Consider the following 22,920-nt stretch of genomic DNA (forward strand, 5'->3'; position numbering starts at 1 on the left):
GAATTATAAGAAGGGAGGCAGCCACACTGTCTGTTCTTAGGCAGGCTGATGGAAAAAAACATGATTAAACAATCCAACCCTTCTAACATGTTTAGGAATTAAAACTTTATATCCAATTGTTTCTCCTGAAGACAAAAAAGATTATCTAGATCTTACTGTGTTTGCTCCAACAGCACCTGCTTGTTTTCTACAAGAAAACCTTATCCAGCAAATCCTGGTCATTTGGTGTCAATTATTTTGACCATTTAAAATGGAAATTCATTTAAACATATCATTTTGTATACTATGAGCACAGTAGCTGGTGTTTAAGAATGGTAAAGACAACTCTACAAAGTCCTCAGCTGAATGCCAGACTGGAGCTCAGTTTATGATTTCTAGAGTAAATATGCTGTTAATTCTCTTTATTTCACAGTAATGCAGAGTCACTTTAGATATCTAGTCCCATTTCATTGCCTAGAACACAAGTAGACAAATCTTAGACTGAGGTTGCAGGATGAAGTTTATAAAATTAAATATTTCTGTAACAAGACTGAAAACGGTTTCATTTTAATTAACTATTTAAAAAAGTTTAAATAAACACAAGACAAAGTCAAACATGAAATCTAAAGTTAGACAAAAAAATCCTAAATTACTTTAACCCACAAGTGGATTTCTAATTGGTCTTGTTAGTGAGCTCAGTTACAGTGTTTGTGAGCACTCCTTTGTCCTACTCTTCATATGCCTTTCTTCCACTTGACTCCACTCTCCCTAAATCTTTCCACACTTTGGGGACATGACTGTTCAAGTAGAACTAAAGGCAGAGTTTTAAATCAAGGGGTTTGTTTATGGGAGACCATAGACATCAGTGCTCCATCTTACCAAATTCATTCTCTTCCCTTGCAAGTCAATAAATTAGGCTAAATCATACCCACACCTTGATCTGAATATGCAGAAGTTTTCTGTGGCTTACAATGGACAGGGTAGGATGGATAAAAATTTATCCCCCTTCAGTCCAACCTGGAAAGGTCTCCAGGCCTTTTCTGAATAGCCCCATCATTTCTCCTGACAAACAATGCTATAACCAAGGGTACCACCAGTGGAATCATGCTGCTGTGGAGTTAGAGTACCAGAGCTGGTGCCCCAACAAGGGCCTCCATAAAATAAACCTGACAAGTCAGATTGGGAGGCAAACGTCATTCCCAAACAGGGAATTGCGTAGGAGGCGGCCTTTAAAAGAATCCATCCTCTTTCTTCTACAAAGTCCCTTCACAATTTGTGTGGTAATTAAAGTTCCAATTTTGCTAGACTTCAAAAATTAAAGGATGATATCCTTCATACCTTATAATGCACATGGTTAAATGTCATTTTTCAACAGGGTCCTTGACTAGTTTTTTTATTTTTATTTAATACTTCAGATTAAAATGTGAACTGTTTTAGGAAGTCGCGTCAGCCTCAGGCGTTTCAGTGTGCATTACTTAACCACACAATCCAACAAAATGTTTGATTCCACACATCCGACTACTAGTCTTCTCATATCAATGGTCAAAAATCTCCAAGTCCCTCTGACCAATAACCAAAGAAAGAACTGAGCCTTAATGGACACTGTACACTAAGGAAATTTCTTCCCAGGTTAGTTAAAATAAGCATTTAAATGTACGTATTGGCAGAATTTCAGTCTGAAATGGGTTTGAAAAATGTAAACAACAAATAGCATTTTAATTATGAGTCTAATTGTTTAGTACACAAGCATTACACAGCCAAGTGCATCATAATTCTATTAAGTGTGAAACTGCTTCATCTTTACGTGTCTTTATATCTGATGAGGATTCTTTTGCATCCAGCTTCTCCTTCAAATTCTCTTCTTCTAGAAAAAGAATGTATTGTTATATAAATGTATAGTATTAAAAAAATCGACATACCAAATACTCTTAGGAAAAAGAGACTAGTGTTTGGGGACACTTCCTACAGAGGCAATTGTTCCAAATCAGGGAAAGGAAAAATTCCATATCTGCACAACCAAAGAAGTTGCAGCTAATAACTAGAGAGGATTCTGGTGTGCACCAGCATTGGTAGTACAGCCTTTATGCAACCAATTTAAAGTGTTACATTTTTATTGCTACTTAATGTATGTAACAGCACCAGTTATGTAGCAATATATATTAACGACCCGCTGCTACCGAGGGAGAAAAGGCTTATCAAATGTGGACTACAGGGATGATGATCTTTAAGTCACTTCCAATAAATCAGAAGGTTACTGAATGTAGATTCCTCAGAGTTCCCAGCAAGCAGGGCCAAGGGAGAACTAGTTTAAGCATCTGCTTGATTTCCTTCTATGGGCCTGCATGTATTTCTAATAAGCAATCTGGTCCCAAATCATTTAGGACTTTTAGCTTTCAGGTGTCATCTAAGCTGTTTATAAGTTAACCGACAGGAAGTACAATTTATGGAGGACCACTTAACCAAGCAGTTACATTCATTACTATCTTCAGTTTATTGATAGTTGCAGGATGCAGCCCCATAGAGTGCATTGCAGTCTGAGTCTGTCATTGTCCCTTTAAGATAAGCCCGTTGAATTCAACTTATCAACTTTTCCATTTGACATTTAAGTGAAAATGTCCTGGATACTTACTGTGGACTGACAGTTGAGTAAAATCCACATTAAATGCAAGTGCACTTACAAGGCTAATTCCTGTCGTACTAATTACTCAAGTATACTGAATGATGCTTAAAGGCGTACCAGTAAGTGCCTAGTGCCACTGTATTTCTGTTTCTGGTGTGGGAAGCTATACTGTGTTTCATTAGCATAAGTATTACCTAGGTCTCTCCCACATTTTGGTGTCTATAGTTTGGCAAAGACTCCCATAGTTCCATATCTGGAAAAAGTAATTTGCAAGATATGGACTTTATCAATTTAAATATCCACCTCTGGGGAGAAGTATCATTTTTCAAGGAAGAAAAATTATGCATATGTGAATCTTTGGAAACTAGTAGATTGGAGGATGACTGTCTTGAATATACACTTTTTAAAAAGTTTAAAAGGCTTCCTCTGCTCCACTGCTGAAAAGACTAAGACATCAGAAAGTGCACTCAACCCAAAGATCAGATCTGCATCTTTCTCCCTCCTTCCATGATCATATATATATATGCATCTACATTGCTCCTTCCAGGGAGAAAGACAGTAGCTGTAATTGTGGCAACAATCCACTACCTTGGTGATTCCCTTCTTCCCCCTAACTCCTGAAGCAGAAGCCAAGTGCTCAGATTACGTCCAGGAAACCCAGAAGCGAAGAGTTCCACATGTACAGATAGTGGCACAATCCTGTCAAAAGCAAACACAAGCTTACCCTTCAAGTTATGCAGGAAGTCTCTAGGTTTCTTTTGTGCTTGAACTGGAGAAAATGGAATCAGTGGAGAAAGAGTATGCCTTCTTTCAAAAAGAGACATGCGTGAAGGTGTCTTGATATACTCTGCATCCAATGCATAGAGTTTTCCTACAGGACTAAATACTTCTTTTGTTTCTGTGCATCCTGGAGTAAGGTTTTTCTCAGATCCACACCTCAGAAATTGTTTTCTAGAAGGTGACTGAAATGAATCTGCCTCATTTCCAAAAACTGTCTTTTTCAGTGCTTCATACCTGTTGCGAATAGATTGTAAATCCAGTTTGCATTCTTGAGCAGCCCAATCATTTTTCACTATGTTTGCTAAGGACTTGCTATCCCTTGAATTACCTTCGACTTCATCATCAGTCTCTAAACTTTTAGAGCTATTAAGACTTATGTTGCCAAGTTCCTCTGGAAGAGTCTCATGTAGTATTCCAAACTGGATAACTTCATGACTGTCAGAACTAGTACCACTTACCATTTGAGAAGCATCCCACGACAGAGTTGTATGCATTGAAGAATTCTGACAAAGATAAGGTGATAGAGCATCCGTTTTAATATATTCCTCTGCACTATTATCCAGAGGATTCATGCTCTTATCTACAGCTGGAAAGACAGATTCTTCTGGATCTTCTGAGAGACTTTTACTTGAAACAGTCTGTTTTGATCCAAGCTCCCAAGATCTTTCAGCTGGTATCTGTGTTGGCGATTCACTGATGTGGCTAACCGCCAACTGCTTTTTAGGTGCAGGTGTCATCCAACTTAATGAAGATTTCCCTTCTAATAAGTTAGAAACATTAAGGTCAGACATGTGAGATGAAGACATAAAGCAGGCCATACTAGTATCTATTCGGCTACAAATTGCAGACTCTAGATCCAATGGAGCTTCTTTTGTCACCATTTTAGTCTGAACCAACTCTGTATCTGAAGGATTTTCAGCTTGAATAGCTTTTCTCCATGAGCTTCTAATTTCAGTAACTAAGATTGAAACAAATAAAGGACATATTTAATTGCAATTACATACTGTTTACCCACCTATTTTTCTACTTTCATAGAAGTGTAAACATGCTACCTTTGAAATGATGGATGTTTCCCCACCCATGCCCCCAATGCCAACGGCACAGAGGTATGGCATAGGAGTTCTATACCAGTGTTTCTCAACCTTTTATATACCAGAGACCACTTGTTGCCTTCCTAAACTGTCAGGGAGATCTCTGGGTCTGGTGCGAGTCTGTGCTCCAGTCATTGAGAAACACTGCTCTCTCTCGCCTTAGTCATACTATGTTTGTTTTGTTACAGGTACTATGTTGTGTTACCTATAATAAGTATGTCATCATGACGACGACTGTTAAGAGTTAAAGCCATTCTGATTGAGCAGTGGGTTTTTTTTTTTTGGGGGGGGGGGGTGTCCTTTAATATGGCAGCATCTCTATTCAACAGAAATTCACTGAAGTTCAACTACTCTCCATTATGAGAACAGAACTTACTCAGATTTTCTGGAGTTCGTGGGATCTGTTTCCTTGTTAAGAAAGGGTTAGAAGCCAATGAGCCAATTAGGTCATCTAATTCCATTCCTTTTCCACCACCGCCCTGAGTCGATTCTGATACCACTACATCTGCAACCTGTAGGAGAAAGTTTAGAGAATGGAAACTCTTGAGGAAGATTATAAAACTTTTGTTCCTGCCAATAATAGCACTGAATGAATCCCATTCTCTCCACCCACTCCAGAGCATTAGGAGTTCCACAGTCCTTGCTTAAATATGTGTGTACAATTATGGAAAATGCTCCTTTTAAAGTAAGTGTGAAAAAACAGAAAGCCTCCTGGTCAGAATATGAAACTGGAAGTCAAATTCTGCATTCTGTTCTCTAATTTATCACTGACTTGTTTCAGCCCATGCTTTAGTTCATCTTTCTTTAAAATGGAGACAAGATTCCCTGAGAGACGAGGAAGTGAGATTAACTAACAACCAGGAATTGAGAGTCCTGGATGAAAAGCATTTAAGAGAAGTATTAAGCTTTTACTTCGAGAGTTCCAATCTGAACAATTATGGGAAAATCATGTCACTTGGGATGTCAATATTCTATAAATGAACAAATATTCTTGAGTGCAGCTGACAATTAACTACACCATTTCAGGGATGAAGACACAGTCTTCTATCTCACTATATAGCACAACTTTCAGGTTCTTGTAACAAAAATTCCCTTTGAAGGACTTAAAGTGCCTGCACACACCTGCCATGTCCAAATGTTTGTCGAACAATATTCAGATGCTATAGTTAAATGCCAAAATATGTAATAGTTATAGACCTAAGATCAGTTTTGTAAGCTGCAGAAAGCTTTCAGTAAGTGAAACAAAGGAAAAGCATCAACTCTGTCAAGCATAGAAACAAAATACAGGAATGGTATAAGCAGCTCTATGTCACCAGGGTATGCTTAATCATGTAGTTCTCCCAGGGAAGACTAACGGCGGCTGCTTAATGAGAACAAGTAATCTTTGATTAACACCACAGTTTAGTTGGTACCCTTTCATGAGTCTTACACTGGCTCTGATAGTTTGTTGCCTTAGTAGCTTTCAGTCCCTTCTATATGTGTGTGATATACAAAAGGAATTCAAACTTTCTACCTTCCCTCTTCTGGGCTATTAGTTTGTTCCATCAACGGCAGCTACATATACTTGACTATTATTCTATTTACTGCACAATGTCAGCAGTAGATGCAACAGAGGGACAGGCTTAGGCCCTTTCCCGTGGAAGTAGGCCTATTTGCAGAAATCCAATACAAATACAGAAATGAGGTGCCTTAGAAATATCCAAGCACTGTGAATACTCTCCAGTAATATTATGGGATTTACAGATTCCTGCACAGCAGCATTACTTTTCTCCTGGTAAATCAGAAAGGCCACCACCCACTAGGATATTCCAATTAAGAGTATTCTATTGTACTTGAGCAATGTGTATTTGAGCAATGTGTACTTTTAAATTATAGCCTTCATCCTTTTCTTTACATGAGTCAAAAATGAAGCTTAGACAGCTACAATTAAATAAGAACAGTTATCATAATCAATCGAGTACCAAGATCAAATTATCTTTAGAAGATCAGGATTAGTGAATGAAGTGTAATTAAGAAGTGAAGCTTCTCCTAACCTCTTCTGCCAGTTCCTCTTGTGCTTTCTTAACAGGATCTTCTCTTTTAACTGCACTTGGTGATTGGAGTACATGTGTGTCTTCGTTCTTCCAAGCTTCTATTGGTCTAGGTTTGTGAACTGCATATTTTAAGATTTTTTGAGAAACCGACCGTTCTTTCCTTTTGGGAGTTGTAGTATGTACATCCTAAAGGAACATAAAGAAGTTTTTAAGTCTTATATTGGAAAATGCTCAATCTGAAGGAACTACCAAACTCAACTGCACAGCACCTGTAGTGTCAGCGTTAGTTTAATTAAACAGTAAATCAAACACTGACAAACATTCATTCCAGTCAGATTTTAAGTTGACACAAAGCATACCTACGTAGGTGAAGTGTTGCATATAGATAACAGTAAGCCCTTGGGTTTGCCCTTTCTGTGTCTAGTGCAGCCAAGATGCAGCAAAGGTGCTTTTTAGACAATACTTGCATTCCTCAACCTGGGACCACCATGCAAACCCTGAAGCATAATTTAGGATTGGCCCTGATGCTACTGAAGTTGAGCTGCCACTTCACAGCCCCCATAAGAAGCTGTTCCAATAACCAGATATTACTGGTGTAGTACAGACACTTCCTAAGCTGGGAGCCGGGTGTGGAAACTTATCACAGGTGCTATGCAGCCTGATGATTTTCCCAATGCCTGGGGAATCCTCTGCTAGGTGTCGATGGTAACATCATAACCATTTTCAATCTACGAGCAGGACTCAGGAAAGTATGCCAAGTTTACCTTGCAATCTCTTAATGCAGACAGAATACAAACGTCTCAAGTGTTTATCTTTTTTCCCCCAAAGACAATTTAAGCTATTAAAAACTGACCTTTTCAAGTACCATACTGCTGGGTTCAGCTGTGAGAAAGCCCTGTGTAGCTGACTGCAAGTGTGAGAGCATCCTAGAAAAAGACAACATTCCAGTTATTGAAATTAAACCAAACATGCTGCATATAAGTCTTATGAAGCTCAGTATATTGTCTGCCCCGTACCTGTCCGTTATGATTTCCCTCAATTCATCCCGGTCATCAGAAGGCAGTTTTACTATAGGGAGGACTTGTGACAATTAGAGCGGATTTTTAGCCCTATTTGTGTATCAGTCTCCCAAGCAGTAATAAATATGAAACCCCCACACATACTTCTAGAGTGGAACTTTATAAAAAGAGATGTGTATTATTCATATTGGGAATCTGAGATCAACTGGAGTTCTAAAGCAAACTGTTGAAGGATAAATGCATCATTTTAAGTATCAATGTATTTCAGTTCCCTTGTCACACCACATGAAAGTATGTATTCTTTAAGTGTTAAGTAACCTGCCTGTAAGCCTTTTGGTGCTTGTGGATTTGAATTGTGTTTTAGGTGTTTTATGAAGTCAGATAGTTGGCTACTAGTACAAGTTTAAGTCAGTTCTGATGGGCAAAGAAAAGCAGAAGAAAGCTAAACTAAATATCATCACTACATCTAAGTAATTTTACCTATTTCTCTTTTAAAAACTATGCTATTAAAATTCAGTTTACTCACTAGGAAGCAAGTAATCTAATTATGTATAGTAGTATTCCGACCTGTTTTACCACTTTTATAACATAGTTGTCTGTCCATGTTACACATTTAGTTTACTGGAATTTTCAGAAAGTTATATAAAGTCACTCAGTAAACACAAGTCTAGCGTTAACTGCTTTGATAATCTGAAGAGAACTCAGATGCAGATATGAACTGATTTCTAGGAATGAGATAACTAGTCAAAATTTGTTGAAATTTTTACTCCCTTTATTTTTTCCAAACAACAGCTTTCAGGTGTTTGTAGGAGTCTTTATGTGGGTGCATGAAAAATACAACCTTTTAAAATGCCATAGAGGACCTCCTAGGGTAAACAGCTGCCATGCAACTCAGGACACCCAAAATAGGGATAGTTATATAGTTTCACCCTTTGTAGGGATTATGGAAAGGCTTCATAAAAGAAAGTGTTCAGAGGAAGAATCTTAATGAGGAAAGTAACAGTCTGCACCGGTTGACCTCTTTTACTCATGCATTGAATGGTCCAAGATAGTTTTTTAATCATACCTTCCTGTTGATGTTGTGTCCATGATACTTTCCAATGCTGCATCCTCTCTCTTATCGTCATTTGCTTGACAATCCCTTTTTGGCGTATCTAGAATAGGAAATGGAAGGGATTTACCACCACTTTTTGCCTCGTCTATTTTCTTTGATTATGAAGGACCAGAGGTGACACACAACAATTTTAGATCTAGGAGTGATATAAGCAGACTAGTTCAAAAGGCTATTCAAAATGTCAATTTAACAAAGCCCTTATGTACTCTACAGTGATTTGCCAATACCAGAAGATGAGTTATGGAACGAAGCTGGTGGGCAGAAAAGTGTGCAGATATCAAATAGCAAACACATACACAGTTTAGTACAAGCGCTCTTCAATTAACAGAAATTCAGTATTTTGATTCATTACAGGCATAAAAATTCGACCCACATGATAGGGTTTTCTGAATTAAGTCATCAAAGATATTGCCACTTCAACCACAGGAACCTCTCATTATATCACTACATTTACAATGCCAATACATTGTAAATTAAGCTCTAGGAGTTAGCTACGGTTAATATGCAGGCAGCTCTATGTAGAAGTGGATGTTAGTGAACACAATTTTAACCAACTTAAAAACACACTGTCCTAAAGCAGACACATAGATCACAAAGGCAGAGTAATAACCAGGATGGTTCTCTAGAATTATTAAAAACTGCAAATTAAAAAAACCTCCAGCCAGGAATCTGTATGCAAGAAAGCCAAGGAAAACACACACGCTATGGAAGTGTTACCAGAATTCTGAGACTTCCTTGGGTTTTTGTAGTATGTTACCTATCCAGCCTAAACATGCATGTTTCTACTAGAAACAGGTTTAAGTTATTGCAGTTAGAAATCTAATAAGGATTTTACTTTTTTTTAAATGAATGTTGACTAAGTGGGGGAGAAACAAGGCTCATGACAATTGCAAGACACAATATATTTTAAAACGCTCATCATGTATTAGTGAGATGAAAGTGGCACTGAAATCCATGTTTTAGACATATTAGCAGTTTTCCTCTGATAAGAGCTGAGTTCTCAGCCCAAGTTTCCTTATTCCTCCATGAACAAGGAGCAGTACTGAAAGGCTCCAAAGAAACAGTGCTCAGCACTCATCTGTCAGAAAGGCAACTGCCATGACAAGAAGCTATTGAGGACTGGAGTATCAAAGGCAAGCAGAGAATTCTTTCAAGACAAAGAACACCTTAGGGATGACCAAAAACATTATCCAATTTACTCACCTGGAATTGATGCTGGATATTTACAGAAGACACTGCTTTTATAAGCCTCTTCTGTTGCAGGATCAAAAGAAAGAGGAGACATAGCTGGTAACAAATCAAGTACCTTTTCAAAATAAAAATAAATTATTCAACAATTATTTTTGTGAAAAACTCCAGATCAGTAGTATTTAACACTACTAAAAGTGATTCAGTATTTTTTTAAAACTAAAGGCCAGAGGCAGCGAGATCACAAGCAAATGTTTAGCAGATGTTATGAAACCGTTATCCTTCGTTCACTGGAAATAGACTAAAAACTTACCTGGTCAAATTTTATGAAGTAAATTTTATGCTCAAAGACAGACACCACTTGAAAATTAAGTGCTCTTTTAACTACAGAGAGTTACAGGAGGTAATTGCTATGCAAGTTTGCCCACTGATTTGCTGCTACGACTCACTCCTGACCTGAGGGGACCAACTTTGAATTACCTACAAGGATACCAACTTTGACTGGTTATCATAAAGGTCTCGTGTACTTTCAACTAAACTTACACCTACTCATCTTAAAAAGGCCAAGGAGACTAGAACATTTTTAATATCTGGTACACTGGAAGCATTAAAAGGATTCTACTGCAGTTATATATTTGTTAGGAAGTCTGCTTCAGCTCTCCCAACCCCAGAAAACAGCCATATTCTACTTCTCCAAAAAGCTCATATTACTTACTGGATTCTGATCTTTAATTAAACTAAAGGGAGACTGCCCAAGGAAGTTTTCCCACTTCATATCCCAATCTCTTTGTTTTTCAGCAATTGATTCCACTATCGACACGTGATCCTCTCGCTTCAGTTTGTGCCTGCAACATTTTAAAAACAAACGGACCCTAAGTATTTGTACTGGAAGTAAAATCACGTTACATAGAAAGCAGACTGATAGAGATCAGATGTTTTTCTGGGTAATGTTGCAATTGCTTGGGATGGACAACTTCGTGCTATCAAAGTGTATTTGGGTGTTGGTTTTGTTCATCTTGTAACAGTTGTCAGATAATGTAAATATATAGTCAATGAAATTTAACGAGACACAGGGTTCTAGAGTATCTTAAGTGTCCCATTGTTTCTTTTTTTTTACAAACCAGTTTTATATGCCAAATGCAAGCTTTGCAAAGAAAGCATAGATAACTGACTAAAAATACAAACGCTGACCAAAAACTGTCATTAGAGTCTTTAAAGAACACAATACCTAAAATAATTAAAGGGTGAATACAAGAGATTTAAAATCTTAATTTCAGTTTACTATGCTAAAATTTAGCCAGTACAATAGACTTCTCACCGATCATTTAAGATCAAAGGAGTAAGAATCCTTCACTACCATCACTGAACTAAGATGCCCAGCTTCCGTTTTCACACAGCCAGGAGCACAACTGGCTTGCTCATAAAGAGAGCAGAGGGGAAAATGCTGAATTTTGCAGATGCCTCTGTAGATGTAAAACACCAAGTAACACCAAAACATTTGTCAGCCAAAATATCTATCAAGAGCAGAGCTGATGAAATCAGCATATTCTCTCAGTAAAGCAAATAAGGCCAAAATATGAAGTGTTGTGTTATTTTGGAAGAGACATGCAGGAGACTACACCTTCCCTTGTGCAAGAAAATAAGCATAAAGAGCCTCAGAAAAAATTCTAACAGTTTACCTCATGGACTTCAGACCCAATAAAATTTTATTCTGAAATTTGGTCTTCCCTTCAATGTACTGAAGATCTAATTTTAGTGCCTCATGGTCAACTTGTTGACGTTCATGTCTTAAAATCTTCAGTGCTTCATTTAATAACTGAATGACTGTTAACAGATTGAGTTTTCCAGCTTCATATATATTTCCTATATGCAACTTCAAATATTGAAAAAAGAGACAACCAATTAGTAAACAGTTTCATAGATACATCAGTTATTAGATCGCTACCTTTTCTCTGAGGAGGTATAGTAGAGGGCTACAAAACTCCTATGATTATGAATCTGTACTTTTTAAAAAAAATTGAGACACACACCTTGGTTGAGATCCAGAAAATTAAGGGTGCTTAGAAGGGATTATATATTAACTTAATATTAATATGAAATGAAAGCATTTTAACAAACATCATTTGTAATCACCACTCAACAATTCTATGAACCTGAACATCACTGTACACAACGCATGAGTCTGACCAGTCTAGTTTTGTTGTCCAAGCAGAGTGAAATGCAAAATATAATCAGAAAAAAATTAAATTAGTTTTGTTTGTTTTAATATGGGATTAGCAATGCAGTTATTGATTTAATAGCTTTAGTGAGATTTACACTTGAAACAGGACTTCAAATAAAGAATACCTAACACTGTACTGTAAGACATTTTACCTCAATACCTCCAAGTACATTTGAATGCAGAAGAAAATAAGCCCCCAAGCAATTGTTTCGTTACTTTTCCTTATTCCTCAATTTTGACAATGACCAACATCTCCCTCTCTAAACTTTTTTTTTTTTTAATTTAAGGAAAGATCATGTTTTCCATATATGTCTTAGAAATTCCTGCTATGAGTTTTTCCAAAAGTAATCTAGGCCTTCCCTTCATCCAAACATGATATCATTACTGCAGTTTAAACATTTTTAAATGTGATAATTTAAGAGAATAGCTTGTGCATGTTTGTAGGGCAGGTTACAGTAAGGACATTAAATACAATCAGATCAGATTTATTCGTTCTCCCTTGCTACGTAAGAATACTTGGCATCTGATGCAACACTAATCAAGGCATGTTCCCAGGTCTATGAGCAGTATGCTGCATTACTCTGGGCTCATAACAGATGGCAAAACAGACATGTAGCTCCATTAAGTGAGAATAATTTTACTTGTCACTTTTGTAAGGCACTAACTAGGAGTTCTATGAATAAAAAGCACAAATGTGAAGAGACAAGTATTAGGTACTTTAAAGACAATGACATACGTTGTACATTTGATTTTCAATTTTTTCAAGCAGCAGCCTTGGAACGTTGATAGCGACATTAGTTCCATCTAAAGCATACTGGTCCACGTGACCATCAACAACAGAATCTACAACTTCTTTTTCCTTTTCCAAGAATGTAAGGGTTTCCATTACAGATGCCCACCTGGAGCGAACCTTAATGGGGGAGGGAAAAAAAAATGTCATGGCTCAAATGTTTGCCACACTATCCTGGTGACAAGTCCAGAAATGCATAAAGTTAAATGAGGAATGCTAGCATGTTTGAAGTAGAGAGCAGTATCTGGGATAGAATAATTGCTGGAGGAGTATGTTAACTAAAAAAATAAAGTCAGCCATCTGCCATCAAGAAGAAAATCCTCACCTTTTGAACTCTCTCTGCTTTGTTACTTTGCTTTTGGTTATTTTGCTCCATTCTAGTTAAAAAATAGATAATTAAGTTAGCTATGATGAAACTACGATTAAAAGTTTCCAATAGTCTGCCTTTAGCTTCATAAATCTGAAGAACAGTTAGGAAGGAATACCTACTTTTGAAGCAGTTTGTGCAGCTCTGCACATTCAGATCTTGCATCTCTTATTTGTTTAGTCAATAATCTGCAAAAAACAAATGAGCAAAACAGAGCTACTATATCAAGCTGAAGGCTTGCATTTTTTTTCTGATATCCCAATTCTAATGGTCATTGACATGGAAAATATGAAGGGAAGATAGTAATTTACTTTTCAGGCTGTTTCAGCCCAAACCTGAATATCCAGATAGCTCTGAAGCCTTGCACAGTTCACTGTATAGGCTCACACAAGTTATTTTGTGCAAGATCTTTCCTAAAGATCTTACCAAAGACTTGGAAGTTTGACGGTGTTCCATTGCATTATACTGAAATAGTTTTCAATAACTACAAAAATGATATAGTTACCAGAAATGTTATTTCTCAGCTATCCAAGTACTTAAATTATGGCTGAGGGCCAATTTACAGTTTCTCAACTGTCTGGCATACAAATTCCTGTGTTCCAATTGACTAGTACCCACTAGGAGCCAGAGCACTGGGATTTACATAACTGCAGTGGCTAAACTTTTCAAGACCCAAGAGCCTAGCAGCCTAATTTGATTTTTTGTTTTGCCACTTATATATAAATGGCCTGATTTTTAGAAGTACAACAGGATCTTCAAGTATTCTGAAGTTTCTTGATGCGAAAAATAAAGAAGTGGAAGCTTTGAAAAGATGTAACTCGGTGCAAGTCAGGATGTTAATTATTCCCCAGCAGGAAGAGACTGGATATGTCCCGGTTTAAGACCGAAGAGGATAATTTAGTAAGACAACTGAAGGATGATGCTGACAAAGTATATCCCACTCTGATAAACTCAGCCAAATGGCTCTTATAACCACAAAATAATTCCTATTTGTTTTTTAAACAGCAGTGGCTTTAAATACACTATAACTTAAAGTCTACTCTATACCCATCCCAGAGTGCTCCAGCCATTTTGCTGGATGAACAATCACATTTTAAATGTTTAAAATTTCTCTCTGTTGTTACGTGTAAAGGGCTACAAAAACAGCATACAGGGAACAACTGAAACGAATATGCACAAAGTGTTGTTAATTGCAAAAAGCTAGGAGTTCTCAACACTAGAAGGCAAGACATTTGCAAAAATGTTACTTTAAGCTGGAAAAGTCTTTATCTATATTGCCACTCATGTAATAAGTAATTTTTATGAAGACTTTCAATTAAAAATATCCTCCCCCACAAGAGTTACTTACTGTGCTTTTCTTTGATACTCTCGAATTACAAAATCTTCCCTTTGTATAGACCGTAAAAATCTAATACATGCCACCCTGTATCTTGCTGCTGCCTTATATGAGTCATGAGGTCTTGAATTCACGGCTTCCGGAAAATGTACATTGGTGTCTATATAAATCAGTTAAACAAAGTTCAAAATGTGCCATCAAAATTATAGGTAACAAGACATGTTTCTAATTTCGGTGATTTAATTTAAATGCAAAATATAAAACAGAGGTTCCCATCTCTTTAGATGGGATGGATCAACATATGTGGCCCCTATTCACTTTGTCCTTTTATCCGTTTCTCTTCGCCTTTTTCCCCTTCAGGGTACATTTATTTTTTCTGCACTTTTCCCTCACCATCTCACCAGAAGACTATATGCTCCTTGGAAAGGGGGAAAATTGCTCCTTGGGGACTCCATAGAGCTGACCCACATGTGCTGTGAAGAGTGACATCAGAACAGAGAAGATAGTAGCTTTCCTGCCCAAGCTTATCCAAGCTGAGTAGAGGAAAACTGCTCCTGCAGCAAGGACCACTATAGGAGCTGGGAAGGAAAGGCAGATTTTAAGACCCTGCCTGCTGACTTACTTGCTGCTGCATGAACACTTTTGCAATGGGGCGGGAAGGAGGAGAAGAACTAGTCTAGAAAGACATGCCCTTTTCCCTTCCAGCACTACTGTACAAGAGGGTATGTTTACATGGTAAGCAGAAAACCACAGCACCGAGTCTCAGAACCCTGGTCTACAGATTCGGACTCATGCTACAGCACTAAAAATAGCTGTGCAGACATTTGGGCTTGGGCTTTGAATCCCAACCCCTTCTGTACATTTCAGGGCCAAAGCTACATCTACACAGCAGTGCAATCCTGAGTCTGTTGATCCAGGCTTTGAGACTCACTGCTGTGGGTTTCTGCTTGCTCTGTAGACATAACCTTTCATGCCACTATCCTTCTTGGATTAATATGGTGAATACTCACCCCCAGATTAGGAAACACTAACATAGTATCTCATAAGAGCATGAAGAAACTGGTTCCTCTACTTCACAGTACTTGCATGTAACAGAGGGGTATTTGGTTGTGTTTGACTAAGTTTGCTCAGAGGGAAACTCAACTTAGTCAATTTCAGAAAGTGATTAAACTAGTTTTAGGGAAACTAAATTCCCCCTGCCAGTTTTTTAGGTAAAAGTCACATTTAAATGTCATCTCGTTCTTTCCACAAGAACCACCTTAACTATACTGGTGTTACCACCCCACTATAAACGCACAAAGCACTGTCAGGTGCGCCTAGCAACCCAACTACGGAAAGCTTGTCTTTCAGTTACAAACAACCAACTACTTTAACAATAGTAGGTGAAAAATACAGATAAGATGACAGTGTCCCTTTAACTTAAGGCAGCTTTTCATAAGAGCTGGAGTTACCCAAAGAAACTACAGTGAGATCTCAATCATCCGTCTAAATGTTTTTAGTTTCCATTTTAAAAACAGGTGAAGTGATAAAGAGCATGTTAGTAAGCAGTAACTCAGACCACCAAGAATAGCAGGCTAGTCTTATTTTTGACAACATGCTTGTTCTATTCGCCAATTAGACCGTAATAAAACTCTGCCATCTTCCGAAGACCTCCCTGCAGCCACTATTAGCAAAACAAGTTTAACACTGGAAACAATACAAAAACAGGTAATACTACTAAGAGTTTAGACTGCAGTTTCTAAGTTCCTACACAACTTGTATAATGCTATAGCCTCTATGCATTTTCCTCACTTGCACTAGAATCAGAATGAATTTAATTATGATTTCTGAAGCACTTGCAAAAGATATTTCAGAAGTCATGTTTTCACTTAGTTTCATTCTAGCTTAGATATAAGTTAGGGGTTTGTTACAGGAGTTGATGGGTGAGATTCCGTGGCCTGCATTGTGCAGGAGGTCAGACTAGATGATCATAATGGTCCCTTCTGACCTTAAAATCTATGATTAAGTTTCATTTAGCTTGGACCAGATGGGGTTGATAACGGAAGAAAGTTTTGCTGCTCTCATCCCATACCAGTGCATTTAGTACTTACAAAAGGTACCTGATGTGCACACTAGAAGACTGAAGCTCTCTACATAAAGACAGAACAGTCAGCAGATTCCTAAGCTGCATCATTGTGCCTCAAACCTGTTTCCAGACCAGTTTATTTAAGTTAAATAAACTTAAACTTGTCTAAGCACAAGCTGCAAGAGTGAAGTGAGTAGTTTAGTCTCCATGCTCATGCACATATTTTGACTCACTGCTGAACAAGTGTATCAGCTAGTGCTACTGATACTCAGACAACTGGAGACAAACTGCCAGATCAGTTCACAGAATATCTGAAACATGCAGACAGAAATATTTATCATCACTTCACTCCATCATATGAATAAAAATCAACCCTTAGAACCTCACACACCTTTATCACTTATGGAGATTTGTACTGCCTAATTACCAGTTTTCCATTTAGAAAAAAAAAGGAAATTCTAAATGGCTGCCATTTCTGTGAGGATGAGTATTTTAGAACTAAATGGAGCAAGAACATGCACATAAATTTTAGCATCAAGATACAGGCAAGTGCTTTTTGTTAGGAACTAGAAAAGATAATATTAGATAAATCAATTTCCAAACAAAACTATTATACTATGGGGAACCAATACTAATTGAAAATGGGTTTTAAAACGAGACCAGATCTGAACCCACTCCCTACCAACCTCCAATGAAGATCTGGATTAACAGCTCAGGACCTTTTAAGATTTTTATAACAGATTAAGCCCTAAACAGTTTCACACTGTGTCACATATTATGAATGAAGCGATTAAAAAAAAAATCAGACAACTAAAACTTACCTTCACAATCTTTTTTCATATGTTGTACTATTACATATCTTGCAAAGTGGTACATTAGATGAATAAATTTAGGACCACCAGGAGACAGAAATAGTGAAGCTACAACAGGGGGAAAGCTGTTTCCACATTCATCCTAAGGAAATGAAATTGGTTACTATTAATAAATTCTCCCAAGAAGTGATTTTGTCAAAGCAAAAACTACCACACATTTAATTAAATACAAGAACATTGTAATGGGATAAAGGTCTTTAGCTGCTACATAACTTTGAAGCAAACCCAGTCTATGTGTTGTCAAAAGAGTAGACAGTCGTGATATAGTCATTTGAAAGTTTGGATCCCCTCCTCCCCATCTCCAGGATGGGAACAAATTGTTTCAAGACTATGGTCAGGATTAGTTATGGATATCTGTTAGATTTCCTCTGCTGTCCCAACCCCCTAATAGGTAAGTGCTCTATTCCAATTACACTGTGTCCTGGAAAATACTTTTGCCACTTTTTCTTTTCCACGTTAAAGGCAGTCACTGTATTATTTTCCTTTTCTTCAGGTGATTTTGCATAACAGAGTTCACCCAACTTGCCATTAAGGAAAGGGGTTAGGATCTTGTGACATACTGGAAACCCTCTAAGCATAAAGGCAATGATTAGCAGAACCCCATTTAGACAGAAGCTAACGTAGAGGAAGAACCCAGAATACAGTTAGGGAACCAATTTTGCTTTGGGCCTGTTTATAATTTCTATTCAAGAAGCTTCTTTAAACTTTAGCAGCTTTGCCTTTACCCAGGACAAACGAATATTCTAGAGCTGCAAAGTTTCTTATATCAAATTGCATTCTCAATACCAATGTCTTCTACAGTGGCTGTAATTAATTGAAACATACAATATTTATGTTGAAATAAACTCTTCCCAACTTACCTTTTAAGAAAGCCTGTTCACCTACAGGTTTGTCTGAGGCATGAAATACACAGAAAGCTAAGTGTATGGCTATAGCTTTTTGCATGCATGAAGCCCAAATGTATCAGCTTTGCAGTCTAAGCTTTACCATACCATGCTGTAACTTTCAGTTCAAATAAGTCTAAAAAATTGACCTATGCCACATATTGTACTTGGGAAAGTTAGAGTTATTCTTTGATGGCAGGTACTTTGTTTAATAACTTAAAACGCTACTTATACATGTGGTACTCTAAACAGACAAGAATTCCCTGCAGTGATCATTTCATTCTTGCCAATACTTACTGAAATTTTTTTTAGCCATTCGCAGCACTGCTTCCTGAATTCAGCATCTCCCTTTTTATCCGCTGGAGGGCAACAAAATCTTTCCATTCCAAAAGAAGAAAAGTCAGTTTCAGTATATTTGTAAATAATCTAATTTACCTATTTAAGTATGTAGCTGAAAAATGCAAAAGTTTGTAGTGATTCCTTTTAGGAGGAAGGTAAGGGAGGAAAGAAATAACAGTACTCAAACTATGATCAAAGGGTACCTGGAAGTTTGCTAAAATGACTAGCAGTGAAACAGTTCACACGCACAGGTTTTTGCTATTAGGGTTCATAGTTAATACATTATAGCCAAAGCTGGTCAGGTTGTCATTTCCTATTATAAGACCCTGTTTCCAACTGCTTATAAATTTGCCCAGCTCCTTGGGCTGAAATTTTCCATGCCAGCTCTCTGCTTTAGATGGAATTTCTTTTTAGAAAGTTTCTGATAACACTGTTCCTCTGTTTGAGAATCAGATCAGGGAAAATCTTTTGCCCACGTTAAAAAAATGCTTGTCATTTCATTGAGAGGCTCTATGGCTTGAACCTGATACTTGAAATTTGGTTAGAGGTGAGGAGATGTGCCTTTTGCCATCTCTATAAAAGCTTCCCCAAAATCATCTACATTACGACTACTGCCGTAAAAATTTGACCTAGGTAAGTTGTCTGCCATGCAGTAAGAAGCTGTACCCCAAGTGTGAGAAACCTACACAGATGGTAATTTTGTAAGTGATTTTTGTAACACATTCTCCAAACAGGTTACCTCTACCCCAGAGACATCAGTGATTATTCTATTGCGAGTGTGCACAGAACATTGTTATTAATTACACAAAAATTGTGCGTACCGGAAAACCTCTACTGAGCGTGAATGATCCAGTTTAGTAAACAAGAAGCGCGCAACCACATGAAAAGCATCCTTGTTCGGCTTGTCAAACATGTTCCTGATAAATATAAAGTAATTAGTGACAACAACCAAAATAATTGAAATTTAAGCATCCAAACAAACTAATTTAAGGTTTGTATGTGAATTTAAGATTACAAAACCCCTCAAATTCTTTGGTCTACAAATTTGGCAGAACCCTTCCAGATTATTTTAACAATTTTTAATCCAATGAAGGACTCTGCAGCATTCTAGGCTCCTTAATAACATTTAGACAATCCCATCAAGAGAGTTTATTGTCCTGAAAGCAGTTACGTCAGTTCAGTGTCAATACACTACCAAGGTGACTGTTTCCATATAAACTGCATCGAATTGTGTCAAATTCGCACAGCAATAGCTGTTGCTATTTCCAGACCTCATTTCTTCTGACAAATATCATGTACACTATTATTTGTAGTGAGAAGCAACCCAATGAAAAGCCCATTTTGTTTACCAGAGATCCAGTGCACAGCACTGTAAAGTCTGACTGCTCCACATGAAAGGCCTTTCTACAAACCCGTGAACAACACCACGCATAACATCACATCTCGCTGGTCGATACCCACAAGAGGGATTGCAGGGACAGCTAGCTCCATGTTGGCAGATGTAGGGTTGGTGGAAGAGATGTGCTGCCACAGCAAGTCAGGGACAGGCTTCTCCAAGAAGAACGGACACACCCCACCCTGCCTTCAAGGTGGGAGCCCCACTCCCTTTGACCATCTGTCATGGGCAGGGTTTACTGGAGAAGAGCCAGGCCCTGTGCAGGTTACCACACATCCAGGTTTTTCTGGCTATTGCCTCTTTTTGGAGGATCCATCCTCCGTCGGGGCAGATTTTTCAAACAACAGGAAATGTTTGAATTTTTTCAGAGCAGACACTGCAGCTCAGAAAGAACCTCACTTGATCCATGTCCTAGTTGGTCCCGTCCCTGTATCCAAAGCTGCCCACGTAGGTCCTGGCTCCCAGCCCTGGGGAAGGGGCCCTGTAGGACATTGCTGACTTACATGTCCTGGGCTTCCACCAGCCACTCTGCCACTGTGTTAGGGAGCGGCACTGCTCCCCACCTCCAGTGAGTACCCCCGCCGCAGATACCCCCTTCAACTCCCCAACCCCCCACAGCATCTTCTTTTTGGAAAAATGAAATATGGTAACCCTACTGTGCAGCGTCTGCACCCCGCAGCACCATAGGAGATGCTCCCAGGTGATCTGGCCAGGGGACACCCGAGCAAGGCATCTCCCGCTCAAGGGATCCCGCCCCCGCGCCAAATCTGCCAGCACTAGCTCGGATGCCCCCTGGCTCGCAGTAGCCTGGGCACCCTGGTTGGGGAAGGGGTGGGGGGCCGGCTGGCGCTCCCTCTTCCCCCCCCCCGCGCACTCACACTCCCAGGCTGAGGTGGGTGCTGAGCTTCCCGGCGGCGGCGGCGGCTCCCGCCTCGAAGCCCAGCGCCAGCAGGCAGTGCCAGAGATGCTCCTTCTCCCAGACACTCATGCTGAGGGCCGGGAGCGCTACCGGTCTCGGGGCGGGATCGCGGGCCGGAGGAAGGGTGCGTCTCTACTCCGAGGGTTTCTCTCTCCGGCGGGGCCCTCTCTCGCCGCCGTTCCCGCTCCCTAACGCGGCCGCCATTTCCTTTAACCCGCCAAAGAAAAAACACAGGGCGCGGAGCGTCCCTCGCAGCGGAAGTGACGCCATAAGGGCGCGCCCGCCGCCGACCAATCACAGCCCGGAGAGAACCCCTCCCGCGCAGCTGTAAGAAAGAACGCTCTATCAGGAGGATTCTTAGATGCGGAAATGTAGGTCCCAGCGTGCAACGCGGCACACTCCCTTCCTTCTGGGTAAAGCATGGCCTGCTGGGAGCTGTAGTCTCGGCCGCGTTGCCAGCTGGCAACTATAGTCTCGATGGCTATGAGCTACTAAGGGAAGCCGCTGTTCTGGCCATGGCAGGCACGGGGCCGGGGTTTCCCCAGGGCAGCCTGGGGAACCCGGGCTTTGCTGGGATGCATCAGGAGCTCTCAGAGAGACTCTTGCAGTGAAAAACAAGGCTCTGGATTTCTAATGTAAAACGCACGCCTGTCCTGGGGATAGAGGGTTTACTACTTGGATAGCCAACCCACCAATAACCGTCCAGGACTTCTCTATACGTCATAAACAAACAGAGAACCAGCCCCCCCCCCACCCCCCCCCACACATACACCCAGCACCTTTAAAGAAGATTACAAACTACAATTTGTAACATTAATGCATATTAAACACACCTCCCTCAGCCAGGCAGATGTTGGGCAACTCCCAAAAGACTGGACTTATTGCCATCTTTTGGAATATTTTAATACAGGCTGGTCTACTCTGAAAACTTACACTGGTGTAGCGACATCTGTGAGGGGTGTGAAAAATCCGCACCCGAGAGACATAGCCATGACAGTCTAACCCCCAGTGTAGGCAGCACTCCATGGCTACACTACATAGCTTACTGTGCCACCCTCTAGCGCTGCTAAGGCAGATGCTCTAAGCAGATGGGAGAGAACTCTCCCACTGACTTAATTACTCCAGCCCCAGCCAGCAGCAGTAGCTATGTTGGCAACAGAAGCTCCCCCACCCACATAACGCTTTCCCCACTGGCGCTGAGGTCAGTGTAACTTATGTCTCTCAGGGAGGTGGCTTATTCACACCCCTAAGCAACAGCACTTGCGTATCAACATAAACTGTAGTTTCTACATAGCCTCAGTCAGGTGGATTAACTACAGTGATGGGAGAACCGCTCCTGTCACTTGCAGTGAGCATCTACACTGAAGAGCTACAAGAGCAAGGCTGCAGCTCTATTGCTGTAGCGTTTTAAGCGTAGACATACCCTGTCAAAATCATTCATGTTACATTGTTGTCATACAACATTATCTACCACTGTGCAAATAAAATCATCACACCAGCACAGGGGTTCTCAGACTTTTGTACTGGTGGACTCACAGCAAGCCTCTGAGTGCAACCCCCTTATACATTAAAACACTTTTTTTATATATTTAACACCATTATAAATGCTGGAGGCAAACCGGGATTTGGGGTGGAGGCTGATAGCTCACAACCCCCTACGTAATAACCTCGCAACCCACTGAGGCAGGGGAGGGCCACATCGGAGTTGTGAAACTGTATGGAAGGCCGGGTAGGGAAGGCTGTGCCTTTCCAAACAGCCTGGGCTCCACCCCCTATCCGCCCCCTCCCACTTACCGCTGCCGACTACTCCCCTCAGAACCTCCAACCCATCCAACCCCCCCGCCTGCTTCTTGACCCCTGACTGCCCCGACCCCTGTCCACACCCCTGCCCTGACAGGCCCTCCAAG

General features: G+C 39.7%; 1 protein-coding gene and 1 non-coding gene across 4 annotated transcripts; both read right to left on the reverse strand.

The window, feature by feature from the left end:
* Positions 1-1,514: 1,514 nt before the first annotated feature.
* On the reverse strand, positions 1,515-21,271 carry HAUS6 (HAUS augmin like complex subunit 6). Of its 3 annotated transcripts, none has more exons than XM_073345472.1 (17): positions 20,973-21,270; positions 19,520-19,615; positions 18,657-18,735; positions 17,425-17,557; positions 14,551-14,698; positions 13,325-13,390; positions 13,161-13,212; positions 12,782-12,955; positions 11,504-11,697; positions 10,540-10,669; positions 9,840-9,942; positions 8,589-8,676; positions 7,357-7,429; positions 6,504-6,689; positions 4,847-4,982; positions 3,324-4,337; positions 1,515-1,843 (listed from the first exon to the last, which is right to left on the reverse strand). In XM_073345472.1, exons 1-17 carry the CDS (start codon positions 21,080-21,082, stop codon positions 1,746-1,748), a joined length of 2,880 nt encoding a protein of 959 aa, XP_073201573.1. In that variant the 5' UTR covers positions 21,083-21,270; the 3' UTR covers positions 1,515-1,745. The 3 variants fall into 3 exon arrangements, with proteins under 3 accessions (XP_073201573.1, XP_073201575.1, XP_073201576.1); XM_073345474.1 differs by lacking the exon at positions 20,973-21,270 and adding an exon at positions 20,048-20,638; XM_073345475.1 differs by lacking the exon at positions 13,325-13,390 and having other exon boundaries at positions 20,973-21,271.
* LOC140912175 (small Cajal body-specific RNA 8) lies at positions 7,503-7,634 on the reverse strand. The gene has a single exon (XR_012159253.1).
* Positions 21,272-22,920: the final 1,649 nt, after the last annotated feature.

Source organism: Lepidochelys kempii, chromosome 5, assembly GCF_965140265.1.
Source record: "Lepidochelys kempii isolate rLepKem1 chromosome 5, rLepKem1.hap2, whole genome shotgun sequence".
Classification (NCBI taxonomy): Eukaryota; Metazoa; Chordata; order Testudines; family Cheloniidae; genus Lepidochelys; species Lepidochelys kempii.